Consider the following 14511-nt stretch of genomic DNA (forward strand, 5'->3'; position numbering starts at 1 on the left):
ATGCTGTGGGCTGACTTCAGAAATGGAAGCAGACCGGTTTAAAGGCAGCAGAAGGCTTGAGTTTTTATAGAGGTTTACAATCCAGCAGGACAGGAACCCAAAACATGCAGTCAGAGTTACAACAAAATGGTTTGATCATATTCATGTGATAGAATGACCTAGTCAAAGTTCCTACTTCAAATGAAAATTTGTGACTAAAAAAACTAATTTTTATAGACAATCTGACTGAACTGCTTATCAAAAAAGAATATGGAAAAAGTTTGATCCACAGATGTCTAAAGCTGGAAAAAGCAAACCCTAAAAGACGCATTATAAGTGCAGTCAAAGAAAAACCTTTAAACCCAGTTGAGACTAAATTACACACAGATGTAGAATTTACTTACCAGTGAGGTGACTTCTGAAGATAACTAGTTTCAGTGAATGTTAGGGGCATCAGGGTGAAAGGGGAGTCCCACTGTCATTATGCAATCATCAATTAGAGAGAGGTGTTGCAGATTTGCTTGGGCTATAAATATCTAAATGTTTAGTATTTGCTGCACACTTGTCAAATAAAATAAAAACTTTGTATTGGTCTGTCACAAAAATTCCTCATGAAACTGCCCAAATAACAGCTGTAACATTTGTGATTGCAACAACAAAAACACAAGCACATTAAATGGGTATGAATACTTCTCCAAGGTACTATAAAAAGGAAAAAAGTGTCAGCAAAGGTAATAACTGGACATTACCATTTGACCTCACAGCTTGGTAATCTAATTATGATCAGGCTAGCATGGCAGTAGCACACCTCGAGCAAAGCTTAAGCTTTGTACACATTTGGTGTCTGCTAACAAAAGTCAGAGCTCGAGGGAAAAGCCCTCCCCGGGTTCTGCTGACGCCAGGCCTTCATTAAATGCCGAGCTTCTCATAACCGAAGAGCACCTGCACAATAAATAACTGCTACTACTACAAACAGTGTGGCAGTAACTCAGTGACCGAGAACAACAGTGGGTGCCAGCTTTCATTAATAAACCCACTAATTCACAATGACTCCTAATAAGTCAGCAGAATGCCACCATTTTATTCAAATAAGAGCATTTTAGCAGTGCCGTTGTATACTATTGGTATTGATTAGCTCCATTCTTGCCGTGAGTGAACACTGAAGTGTTTTTTTCCTTCCACTGAAGGAGCACAACAATAAAAGAAAGGTGCTTTTTCACATTAGGGCTTCAACAACAATGAATCATAGAAACTGAGATATTTACAAAAGCATTTAACTCAAACTGGCTGAGCAGAGAGAAGATTGTGCTCTCCAAGGCTGGGTCCACAAGATTCAATTTATTGTACCTTTTCTCTAATCTATACAGGTTCAATTTTGTCTATACAAGGAAGAAAGAGTGGATACCTTTTAGCTCGACTCACAGTTCCAGTTGCCCATAAATAAGAACCAAAAGTCTTCAAGACATGATTTTTATGGTGTGAGGACATAAAAAACAGATCGCTTTAGTCGTAAGGAAATGAAGTTTGATGTAGTCAAAAGGAGACTTTCAAACCTGAGAACACTAAACCAGCTGTAAAACAAGGTGGTGGCAACATCATATTGTGGGGTCGTTTCAGTAAAGGGTTTAATAATTAAACATTTTCAACTTATTCTTTAAAAAAATACATAAAAACTGATTTCAGAATGGATAAGGCAGGTTAACGCTACACTTCTTTTGACATCTAAAAGTCTGTGCTTACATACCAACTATCTTAACAGAAGTGTAGCTTTCTGCCAAGAAACTGGGTCAAATATTCAGCCAGAATTATGATAAAAATAATCCAATACAACTCTTGACTGTTGTCTGTTGTCTTTCATCTCAGCCTGGCAAAAGGAATGGCTCAAATAAAAACCTAATAGCCCTAAAATTATGACACCCAATTTATAATTTTCTTAATGCATTTACCAATCCATTTACCATTTACCGATTTATCCCCCTTCATGCATGCAACCGTAGTTTTCTAGCATGTTTATTCCGATGTGCTTCCAAGCATCGACTTTCCTGTGGTGATATAGTATGTTAATAAAAACTGACAGGCTCAAGGCTCAGACTCCTGACACAATTGTAATTTAGCAACAAAATAGTCAGTTTTCCTTTCCTATTAGAGTCAAGCTTTATAACAGAACATCAAGAATCCCACCTGAAATTTAGGAGACAGAGGTTACAACCCAAATTCAAACAAACAAAAGAAGTCATGTTTGTCTAGTCTCTCAGGTTCAACTAATCACTTCTAAATAATACAAAAGGGACTTCAGAATTTAGTCCATTGTTTGACCAAGGTGTACACCTTTTGTTTATCTTCTCCATGGTGAATACCCCTCGTGAGTGCCTGTGTCTACCATGGTACCGCTACAATCTGGGTAATTACACTGCAAATAGAGCAGGCATCAAGCCCAACACAGAGCCTTCCTTCATGGGGATCATTGACTCTGTGGCTGTGCTCCGAGCCCATTCTGTCTCACTTAAAATCTCCCTCCTTGACCTCCGGTGGTTTAATGAGGCATTCATGAGCATCCTTCACAAAATATAGACATCTAATCCCAGGAAGAGAGCAACCAGATGCAGAAAGGAAGAGAAAAATTTAATTTTGGAGAGCTTAGTGGAGCCAGTACAACTTCTCCATGAAGCTCAAAGAAAAGATTAGGTATTCATACAATGGAAAAGACTTTAACCCAGGCTCAGCTCAAAGTGCAAAAATGTTCCCAATCTAAGAAAAGTGATAAACTTAGAGTAATTATTTATAATTATTACTGTAAAGCAGATTTCTATGATAATAAAACATTGTCCTTGAGTACTACTAAGTTCAAAAGCTGATAAATTACTTTAAGAAACACAAGTTGCATATGTTTACACAAACAGACTTTCCCTTCCCAACAGGAGTTTCGCTGTCCAAGGCAAAAGATGTTGAACTTGACAGCTTCAAGTGATTTTGTTTTTATGTGATGGCTTTAGCTTATCCATGTCAACCACCCAGGGTAGAAATAGCACTGAAGAAGAAATGACAATTTGCAGCCAGCTTGGCACTGGGCCTTGCTGAGAAGACTCCTTAGTGACACACAATCCCATTCCAAGTAAAGGCCTCAACACAGCCATATTGCCACAACACTCTCTTTATTTTTAAATAATCTTATGTTTAACCATGAAACACCCTCATATTCTTGGCAAGTGAAGCATGTTTCACTACAAAGAGCAACACAGAAGCACACGCAAAGTTAACAGAAACAGGAACGCCTCAACTACCAACGTCTCCTCAGTTATCATTTATGAGAGGATCATCATCCTAAAGTGGAGGAAGTACAATCTTGGTTGTCTGGGGCCATTGTAGTTTTTTTTTAGGCTTTTCTTGCTACCAGTCCAACAAACCAACACAGACTGGAAGTGGAGGTCTTCCTCCATATTTATGTTTACCCTGGAATGTCCTGAGCTTTTAGCTTCAATTAGATTGGACTGATTGTTTTCTCGCTGTGGTCCATTTTAGCTAAACTGTAACCTAATGAGGCAAAATTGTGTAGTGAAGGAAAACCAATGGATTACCTATTATTCTAAGACTTCTTCAAAGACAAGCTGCCACATGCCTCTATGGAATGTGGCAGCTATACATTCTCCACCTATTCTGATGTTTCTTTATTGTCGGGTTTTTTTTTCACTGCATCTCCTGAAAGCAGGTCATTGTTTTCTGAATAAAACTCGGCACTCCTGAAGTTCGAATAATGATCATTTCATTTTTTCTGCTGACGGTGAGAAAAACGGCAGCTAGGTTGTATTTAATAAAAAGGGGGTGAAAATAAGGCCAAGGGAATCCTCACATCAAAACTCCCCTCATCCTCTGAGCGATCTCCATCAAATTACTCCATTAGTAAAATAGGACTCGTTCATGCATGGTGTTTCCAGTTCCAATTAAGAGCTGCCTCACTGTTGATGGTCGAGCCAGTTTTATCTCTCCAGCAGCTTTTATTGAAGTGGTGATGCTCCTCTCACTGCGATGCCCTGATGCAACAGTTTTCTGCCTCAAGCTTGACACCTGTCATTTTAGATAAAAATAAATATATAGAATTATGATCATTGATGTCGAAGTTGAATGTCAATCTTGTAGACTAGGGGAAAGCAATGCAGCCTTGTTTCAGAAAGCTACTTAGCAGTATGTGGGGGAGGGGCAGCATTGGATCATCATTTTAAGGCTATCCATGTTTTCTGACCAGAAATATTCCCGACTTCGATCAACTGTGGGGAAAATCAAAACTGCCTCCTTTGGCCGGAAGTGTGCAGCAAAAAGTGAGGGAAGCTGAAGGGCAATTCTGCTTTTTTTCAAATCCACCTCATTAAATAGACTTAAACAGACAGACCCTATGGGCAATTTAAGGTGCAGTTTAAGGTGCAGAGTCAATAATAATCAGTATTAAATCACATTTAATTTGAATCTGAATAAAGTAGATAAAAGTACTTGAGAAACAAGAGCCATCAATTTTTTTAAAAAGTTAACATTTACATGGACAGAATGATAGAAGCCAGACTCTTTTTTTTTTACTAGTTTTATCTAATCTTAATGTTTAAAAGGTTATAAACAAAGTTTAAATCAAAATGTGTTTGACTTAAAGTATGATGAGTGTAAGATTTTATAATAGTGACAGGGCGTACTTAAGGAGATGGGGTTTCATGTTACGTTTTATTTCAAGGTAAACGGTCATGAGCCAGTGTCCCGATATCTGGCCAACATCAATCCCTCACTGGAGCTTTCATTATTTCACATAAACTTGGGGAAAACAAAAGTCCAAGGGATCAATACTTCCTGAAGCAGAGGTCAACCGTACCTCTGTCCTACTAATTAGCTGAAAGCTCAGGCAGCCCTGATTTTCTGCAGGACAAAAATTTCATAGCCATTGTCCTTTTCAGGTATATGACCTCCAAATATTGACAACTAAACATAACCAGCACCTGTAATATGGGACTCCAAGAGTGGCAGACTTCTATGGAAAAAAATAGCTTTTAATGTTTAATTAATCATGTCATTAAGTCATTAAAATGCAAAACAAATATGGGTTACATTTATATTTTATCAGAGTTAATGGTCACTACTACTGCCCTTATCAATTGAACTGGTCAATAGTTAACTCATTGTCCAGGTTAACCAATCAAATATTACAGAGTATAGTGATACCAATAAACATAAAAGAAAATCTAAATAGCCAAAAAAGCCAGACTGGTGTGTTTTGCATCATTATAATAAAGCAGTGTTTTGCAGATACACTTAGCCAAATCAATATTATATTAAAAAACGTACATACAGAGGTATAAAAAAAGTTATTTAAATAGTGACACTGATAAACCTCAAACCTAAGAATTATTAACTTGTTAGTGACCAGGATATGCGTAATTGGCTCATCTTTAATTTTTATAATTTCAAGGGTTTTGTTTTTTTTACATATTTTGCAAAACAAGTGCATTAAAAAGATCTTAAGTTTTAAAGAGGGTTTAAAACACTCAGTGAATGCTGCACAGAGTTTATCAATAAAACTCATAGAAAACCAGAAATCAATCAATATCTGACAGATAATGCCTGATTGGTCCAAATAGAATGAATTCTACACTTAAATTATGCATTTATTTTAATACAAATTTTAGTTGTAGTGAAGACGGGCATAAAAATCTTTTTAATAATTCATTTAAAACATCTGAAGCAATGTTGTGATCATTTATTGCTCCATTGGGAAGGCTCAGAGAACAGCTGCCTTTCACGCGAAGTCAGCCGCTCATTTGGAGACATATTTCCTAAATATTTACCCCAATAATGAGGCCAATCTCCGATTGAAAAGACATAAAAAGCGGGCGGCCGATGACCTTCAGGTTGGAGCCGGCAGCTCACCTGGCCTCCCAGCAAAGGTTCCAAACAGCCTGGAGAGAAAGAGGATAACCAGGTGCTGCTTCCATCCATCATCTCTTTACACACACTGGCCCAGTTTAATGTCCTTTTCAGACTTGACTGGAGACATGCTGGGCCACACAGAAACATGGAAAGCAACTAATTAGTTTGCCAAAGGCAGAAGTTCACCAGTCATTTACCACTTCAAGGGTGATATTTCCTTCCAGAGTGCTAATGAGGACTTTGTCCATCACTGTAGTCTCATTCATTACAACACAACAACAACATTCTAACTACATAACAGCAGAATGCAGCACCATCGTCCAGTTTGCATCTGAAGGATTGTGCTGTTGCCTCCCTCGCTAAACTATACAGTCTAGTAACTTGAACCACCTCAGCCTAAGACAATTCCTTTGACTAGAGGGCAAACAGCTGGTGAGTGTGAGAAAGGGTGTCATGCTGAGCAGGTGCTGTAATGTGATGTGCTGAGGGAGAGCAGGGAGAAACGGAGAACGCAGAAGCTTGGAAATCTAGCAGAGGATAGGAGGAGAGTTTTTCCTCTCAGCGCCAATGAACTGGACCAGAATTCCTCTGTTTTCTGGGATAGTGAAGCAACAAAGGGATGAAATTCATCTCTTTTTATGCAGGAGCTTCAGCTTCAGTATGTTAAAGAATATACAATGTGATTAATTAAAAATATATGATAAATACTTTAGGAGATGAGATATCAACAAATTAAATTTTAAGACAAATAATTCATATAAAACTAAAATCCATTTTGGTTCAAATTTCAATTCGGATTATTCAAATTCATTCCAGTATATTCTAACATTAATCTATATTCAGAATGAGCTACATATAAAAACACACCAATCCAATATTAATAACTGTACGAGTCCCATTATTGAAAGACATTCTAAATTGGGGTATTGGTGACAATGTGCCCAATCCATAACGGCAGCTCTATTCAGTCTAATTCTATGCGTTGTGCTCTAAGCACAAAACTTAAGTGAATAAGTTACTTATTGCACTTTTGTGTTGTTTCTACACATTTGACCAAGCTTCTGAAGGTACTGGTGTATTTAAGTGTGCAGTAGTGCTACAGAGTTATCAAATAAATTTGTAATTCAGTACATTTATGTCAAATTTATGTAAAAAAAAGAAACAAAGAACAGTTGAATTAGATCTATTTCTGGTAATTAGTAAAAAGTAGCAATGACTACAGGTAGGAGGAACAATAGTTATTGTCTGTCCCGGAAAAAGAAAAAAGCAAAGGCAATGGGCAGGTAGTACTTTCTACGATGAAGCAGAACAAACGCACAACTTTAACGACAAGAATAGCTCTGCTAACATATCAGCCTAGTATAGAAACACCTATAACAGAAGTACTAAGCCAGGGGAAGAAAATAGAAGTAAGAGTTAACAAAAACAAGAGCTCTTACGGGCAATGCAGCACCGCTAAGCACAAAGCCGTTGAGCCAGGAAATCTTTCTATAGGATAGAAAAATAAAGAGAACACAAAGTTAATGGCTCCAGTAGCATTGGCTCCATCACCATAAAACGTCCTTTGTGCCTTTGATTAATTTTTTTGTAATCCTGCTCACCTAAAGCTAATGAATATTTTAAGAAAGCTATAAAAAGGTTGCAGGACTTAGCAGGAGTCTTTCTATTACTGGAGCCTTTGAAGGCAGGAGTTTTGCACTAAAATTATATATATATCACATACCTCAGAACTTTATCAATATGTTCTCATTTTAAATTCAGAGGCAGAACTGAAGTTCTCTGCTTTCTGTGAATAAATGTTGAATCTACATTAGAGAATGAAGCCAAGCATCTTATCTCTGTGGTCACACCTTAAACCAGGCATCCCGCTCACATTTCCACACCACATTTTAATTTTATAATTTTTCCACATTTTATAAGATACTCATCCAGCCACTATGGTCCATAAGAATAACATCTTAGGCCCATTTTCACACTCTGAAGAAAACACCTCCACTAACTCAAGACCTTTTCATGAGATTGGCTTAAAAATATCTCAGTGAATCCAAAATGTTTAAATAAACTACAAACCAGCAGAGATGCACCAATCAAGTTCTTTCGAGTCAATACTGAGATCCCATTTTCTCTGAATTCTAACCTGGTCAAACCAGATCTTAAAATCTGGTTTGACCCAATCCTCCTTTTTTTAAAAACATATATAAAAAGAGAAAAGAAATGTGCTGCATTATCTTTGATAGAAGCACTAGTTTTCAATGTAACATTAGTTATTAAGATCAGATCATTTTGGGTTTTTTTAATGGGAATGATACCAACACGTTAGAAAATTACAAACATAGGTTGCAATAATTCAAACTTTTCCTCCTTCCTCTTCCTCTCTCATCTGCCTCTCTTCTTCATTGAGGTGTCTGATTTGGAAACCCAAAGCGTGTTACAATTTTAATATTGTAATTAATGATGATATATTTGTTATTTATAAACTGTAGGACTCAAAAACAGTTAAGCACCCAGAGTATATGTGCTGCATTTACATATTTATTTGACATTTACTTATTTGTGTGCTTTACAGTATTCGCCTCATATTTACAAAGAGCACATGAGCCACAAACACAACGTCACAGAGGAAATGGTTCTGGTTAGGATCCACACAGGTTTGATTACAACCACATACACTTACTTTGTAAAACTTGTAAGTGACACCCTCATATTCCTCCCCTACTACCCCAACTAAATTTCTGTGCTCCATTTACAATGTCCACTGTCACAATCTGCTTCTATTAAGCGTAATTGCACTTTTCAAAGGTTAAGTTTCAACCACCATGGTTAGCATGTGATGACCAGCAGCTAGGACACAGAATGGTTTATAGACTTGAAAGGAATATCCATTCAGCAAATGACTCACTTTGTAACTACTAACCTCTGACTGAAACACTACCTGATCACTCTGTAAGAAAATAATCTGGATCAGCTTTCTCACCCACTCAGAGAAACTCTCCCTGTGCACACAGACACTTTCTCTGAGCATCACTGAATATTACCCAAGCAGACCAAACAGATCAGCAGGACTCTGCTCTGACAGAGAGGTTATACATGAAATGAAAAGTTTGTGTAATCGTCAAAAACAGAGAGTTTGTACATGTTTTTATGTTACTTTACCATAACATCTCAGTCCATATTTAGAAGAATAAATGATAAATACAGTAAATACAGTCACAACGTCTCTATGAATTTCTGAAAGATAATTCTAATTAAGTCAGTTTTTAAATATACGTCCTACAGACAAACATTAAATTCCTACCGAACAGGACTGACAAATGGATGGACGGACAAATGGACAAACGAATGAACAATCTAAAACTAGATGGACTGATGGATTCTTTATTCTCAAAAGAGAAGAAAGTTTCACACTCTGTTTTCAAAGCAGGCCACACAGCTGTCCATCATCTCTCTGAGTCAAAATGACCCAAATGTGACATTCCACCACCGAGGCCACGTTAAAGTATTTATATTGAATCTACTGCCCTTTTCAGGCATACGTGTGCATAACTGGTGTCAGAAATGGGGTCAAAAACCACTGAGTCCAAAGGGTGGAGTACATTAATGAAACTGTCTGGGTGGATGGCTAGCTTATCAATCATTCTGCTACCTTATCACCTTCAGCACAGTCACAAAGCTTCCCGTCACTCTCTTATCAGGCTAATCCTGCTAACTCGAGCACAGAGTCTGTGAGCACAGCGGGAATAAATTAGTTTACTCCTACTCTGATTGGATTAAGAGCAAGAAGTGAGCCCTGACCCTTTGACTCCGACAGCTAAAGGCGCCGGGCGCTCAGCTTTGATGAGCAAGTCGGCTTAAAAGGAAATAAATAAGTACAGGGAACGGTTTAATCTTTGACTTCAAATTTTGATATTAGATTGTGAGTTACTTTTAATATAATTCTGCTTTGATTAGCTTATGCAATGGAAATAAATCTTTCACAAATTTCAGATGTCAAAATGGAGGAGTTTATATGACAGCTGAGTTAATAGAAATCCAGTCCATGAGTCTCTGGAGCCCTCTGTCTGCTCCCCGTCCCTGTGGAGCGAGGACATCATGACTGAGACTACATTAGGATAGCAGAAGCATTCAGAAAACCCTTCCTGCAAACATAGACTAAGAGGTCCAGGACAACTGCATATACAACCCTCTGCAGCTTTATAAATAGAGATATGGAAACAAAAAATTGTTTCTGCAGCTGGGAAGTCCCACATGAATACAGACACTTGGCTGTCACAAATTGACAGGCCTGCATTATAGAAGCTGTGACAGCAACACTTCAGTGGACTAAAGAGCCTCTCTGTGACAGAAAAACAAAACAGTAATGTGAGGAGTGAAGAGTAAATGAAAGGAAATGAAAACTTTAAAAGGCCTGCCACAAAGAGGGGTGACTAACCCAATGGAGTCAGTGAAGGTTTAAATAGGACACTAGAAGGATAAAATTATACCCCTCCTCAGACTTGGACTAAAAATCCATAATACTTTGACAACCTACTTAGTACTGAGTGAGATCACCAGCTAATAAAATCTTGGGGATTCCCAGAGCTTCTAGTGAAAATAGGAAAACTGAAGTAGTTCCTCACTGGTCCAAAAACCCTGAGGTCCAAATGCAGAATGAGGCGATGAGAGAATCTCCTGGGAATGCTCAGAAAAACATGTCAAGGTTTCACAGTATTACGGTATTTATACCAAAGTATAAAGCAAAAATGTCTAACATGATCCAGGAGTATTTATTTTTTTAAAGAGAAGAACTAATTATTGCTGCTGCAACTGAAATAAGAAAATAGTTTAATTAAAAATAATTAGACAGACAATATTGATATACACCTAAGCAAACATCTACATTTAGCCTGCTAGATTTAGCCAAATTTTCAAGTAAACATTAACAAATTAGAAATTTTCCTCCATCTTCCTCCTAATAGGGCTTTTCTCTTCCATTCATAAAGTAACACAGGCTAAACTAAAACTAAATTGTTATTAAGGCGAATTTTCTGTTTGGGTACTTTTAAAATATGCCTAAAATACCTCTAACATCTATTGACTTGTGTTTGGGGTTGAGTTATCTGTAACATTTTCCTTTAGACTGCCACAGTCTTCCTTGATAACTGGAAATATTTTCAAGCAATTAAATTTGTCTTTCTAAACATGCAAGGAAAATAGTCTAATATCACTCCTCCAGCCAGCTGATGGACAGTGTGCGGCAGTGCTACAGTGCTCCTTTCTGCCACAAAAATCTCTGGCATCTTTCTGAAAGAAATCTAAACTTTAACAGCAGCATGAAAGAACATTTGATCCTTTTGAAACATTATTTTTTAAAACCTGTACTTTGGTACCGGTGTCCGTCCCAACCCAATGGCTGGGGAATCCGGAGTCCGGGAGAAAAACCTTTAGATTCTTCAAACAATTTTTGAAGAGACTGTGGCTGTTTAGCAAGAGATTATAGTGGAAGTGTCAAAGTACCATCCATGGTTAAAGCAAAATGAACATTTGCCCTGCAAAAGAGCAGTGGAAGTCACTTTACAGCAGTTATAATCTTATTTCTGGTCAAAGTACATTTGTCCTTTTTACAGGATGTGTTTTAGCATTATGGCATCTGTAATTTTTCAACACTTGAGAAAAGTATGATTTCAAAGAAAGTCAAAAGAACAAAAACATAAGTGAATGGAAAAGGACCGTTACAACTTCCTCATTCTTTTACTTCCAAAGGATTTCCCTGACTCACCTTTAATCTCAGACTGAAGCGGTAATAAACCTGTCCTAGTTGCAGTTAAATGGAAGGGGTCACCAAGAGAGGAACAAGCCACAGTTCTGCAAACACAATCACCTTCCTTCTCTATAGTGAGCCAAGGTGAAGCTGCATCTACACGCACATGCAAACACACACGCAGAGGCCATGTCAAAGACCTGCATGAGGTTGCAGGAAAACCCAGGATCTCCCAGCTGAACGGGGAAACACCCAGGGAGGGGAGAAAGCATCCAGCAGAGGCTGACATCATCCAAGTGCAGGCTGGCGTGTTCATGTGTATGTGCGTGTGTGTGTGCGTGTGTGTGTGTGTGTGCGCACAAACTTTCTCCCCATTCTACCTCTCACACTGACACACTCACTCACAGATGTGTAGCATTCATCTTTGGCTGTGAACAGATATTCATTATTCTGAGTTTCTGATGCAGTTGATACAGATAAGACCCCATAAAGCCAACCCAGCAACCTTCTACACACAGAGTATGGAAATGTCAAACCTCTATTGCAAAAGCATGGAAATATGACAGTCAAATGTCGCCACGCTAATCACTCCAGCTACACATCGCACTGCAGATGCAAGGAAATGATCCAAAATCTTAACTCACATGCAGCCATAGTGAAAAGCTCTGGTTGTGAAGTTGAAGGACAATAAAGTGAAGCATTCAGTGCAAAAGCAGATTGTTTCAGTGAACGGGGCAGAGCCAGCGGGGTGTCGATGAGCTTCAGCAAGTGCTCCAACAAAAAAAACTGCAATGTCTCCTGTCAAAGCTCCAAGTCCCGCCGAGGATTAGCAAAACCACACAACAGAGGGGTGTTGACTCATCTTCAGCCTCACCTCTTTTTCGAAAGGAGCCAAACCATGAGGACGCGAGGCAGCAGCAGAAAATCTTCAGGCTAGTTAGCACTACTTCCTTAGCAAACCCCCTCGCCAGCCAGCAGCCATCCAGCCAGCAGCGCTGCCTTCTCTCCGGTCCAGCCAGCCCGCCCGGTGCTTCCTCCCAACCCTACCCTTCCGTACAGCCCTCTCCGCTCGGAGCGCTCAGTCGTCCTGGGACTTACCGGTCTTATGTGTTGTTGGTGCCGTTGTGAAGAAGAGACAACTACGGGGAGGCTGCCGGCCGCCGATCCGCTGCTCCGGGACAACAGGAGTACCGATCTGCACACTTTCGCAGCCATCTCTGTAGTAGTAAAAAAAAAAAAGAAAAAAAAAAAAAAAAAAAAAAAAAAAAGAAACCCTCACCGGGAAGGAGACTGCTGCGGGCGGACCGAGACTCACCAAGGGGAAGAGGGAGGGTGGTAGGCGGGTTACGGGGTTGGACTATTTCTTCATACACATGCCCAGTGTTGCACCAGTAACCAATGATAAAATACTCCACAGGGTACTCACTGAGAGCAAGGCTTCATTTCCACGTGTCCAATAAAAAAAAACACTCACACAGGTACCTTATGTGTAATTCACTCTCATTGACTGAAATCTTGCACCGTGAAGTGTACTATCCCGCCTTACTGCCCTGAACTTTAGAAAAACAAGGCACGGAAATGAGTAGGCTGTGCAAACTAAACGGCATAGCTATTAATGTAATCAAATGTCGATTAAAAAAAGGAGAGAAAACAGCTCTTGAAAACCACCATTAAACTTTTAGAAGGAGTCAAAATAATGACACTCATTGGTGTTAAAAAGTGTATTTTTGTGGGGTTAATATTATCACCAGAAAAGTTTTAAAAAGTACACAAAATTAATATTAAAACCACACAGATTGCACTCTGCAACAGAATAAAAAGTCAATACTGGCAGTGTTATTTTTTACTTTCCTACAGTGTTCATTTTACAAAAACATAAATAACTCTCTGATTGTGAATATAAATGGACAATATGCTAAAATTACCACTGTTTGTTACAGTTTACATCCACTAGTCCAACTACTTACAATCTAGAGGAAAAGATCACACAGAATTCACAGACTTATTAAGTTTTTAATAAATAAATTAGGTTTATAATTTCTATGTATTTTTACTGATCTTTACTTAATGGCAGCGCAGGGAAATTGCTGGAACCTCTGGTGTTGTTCTTCAGTGGCTTATTTTCTATGTGTAGAACCAAAACTTTTATGTGACTGTCTGGTGTACAGCAGGGCTCAATACTAGAACCTCCCTTTTTCTATTTCTACACGCATCCCTTTGATCACTGCTTAAAAAATTTAGATAGCTGGTGAGTCCAACAAACAAAGGATTGCAGAGGAACAACTTTCAACAGACTATTACATAGACTTGAATAATTGTCATTACTGGACATAAAAGCAAAACAATTATACAGAATATCAGAAAACCCATTTGAAACAAGAATTTTATCAAAAAAGAGGCAAATAAAAGGGGTAACAATAACATTTTTAATTATTTGTCTCAATAGAACTCTGTTCTGCTTCCTTTTGTTCAGTGTGAAAGACATTTGTAGATGGACACTTCTCAGAAAGGCAGATTTTATCTTAAATAATACAAGTTTGAAAACATCAAAAACAAATAATTATGACAGGGCATTCTAGAGGTGACAAGCATTGTCGAAAGTGAAGTTGAATGGTTTTAAAATGAGCTGTGGCCAGTAGCTTTAAACATTAGTTCAACACTTCATGTATAATTTAATTTAGAAAATCCTGTTTTAATATGTGCCTTGCAAAAGGAGAATACATTTAAAAAACATGAATGACTGTGTGCCTTCAATAGCCACAGCACCCATTCAGCTAAGTAAAAATAGCTTGTCCTTCAGTGACTTGTGACTACACCATGTCTCAAAAGACAATACAACTGGATCAGATCTAAGATCTGCCACTTTCAAAGAGAAATTTCAAAATCTAGCATTA

The 14511-nt window shown here is 38.3% G+C and overlaps 1 protein-coding gene across 2 annotated transcripts in view; it reads right to left on the minus strand.

Annotated features, from left to right (window-relative positions):
• mcu (mitochondrial calcium uniporter) overlaps positions 1-12884 on the minus strand; it is a 61586-nt gene extending 48702 nt beyond the window's left edge. Inside the window, exon 1 of one of the 2 annotated variants that reach the window (XM_044137211.1) lies at positions 12716-12884. In XM_044137211.1, the coding sequence (XP_043993146.1) occupies positions 12716-12832 (117 nt within the window). In that variant the 5' untranslated portion in view covers positions 12833-12884. Of the gene's footprint in view, positions 1-12261; positions 12691-12715 lie in introns of those variants that run through there. The other variant, XM_044137212.1, reaches the window with a different exon arrangement.
• Between the last annotated feature and the right edge of the window lie 1627 nt (positions 12885-14511).

The sequence above is a fragment of the Gambusia affinis genome, linkage group LG13, assembly GCF_019740435.1.
Source record: "Gambusia affinis linkage group LG13, SWU_Gaff_1.0, whole genome shotgun sequence".
Lineage (NCBI taxonomy): Eukaryota > Metazoa > Chordata > Actinopteri > Cyprinodontiformes > Poeciliidae > Gambusia > Gambusia affinis.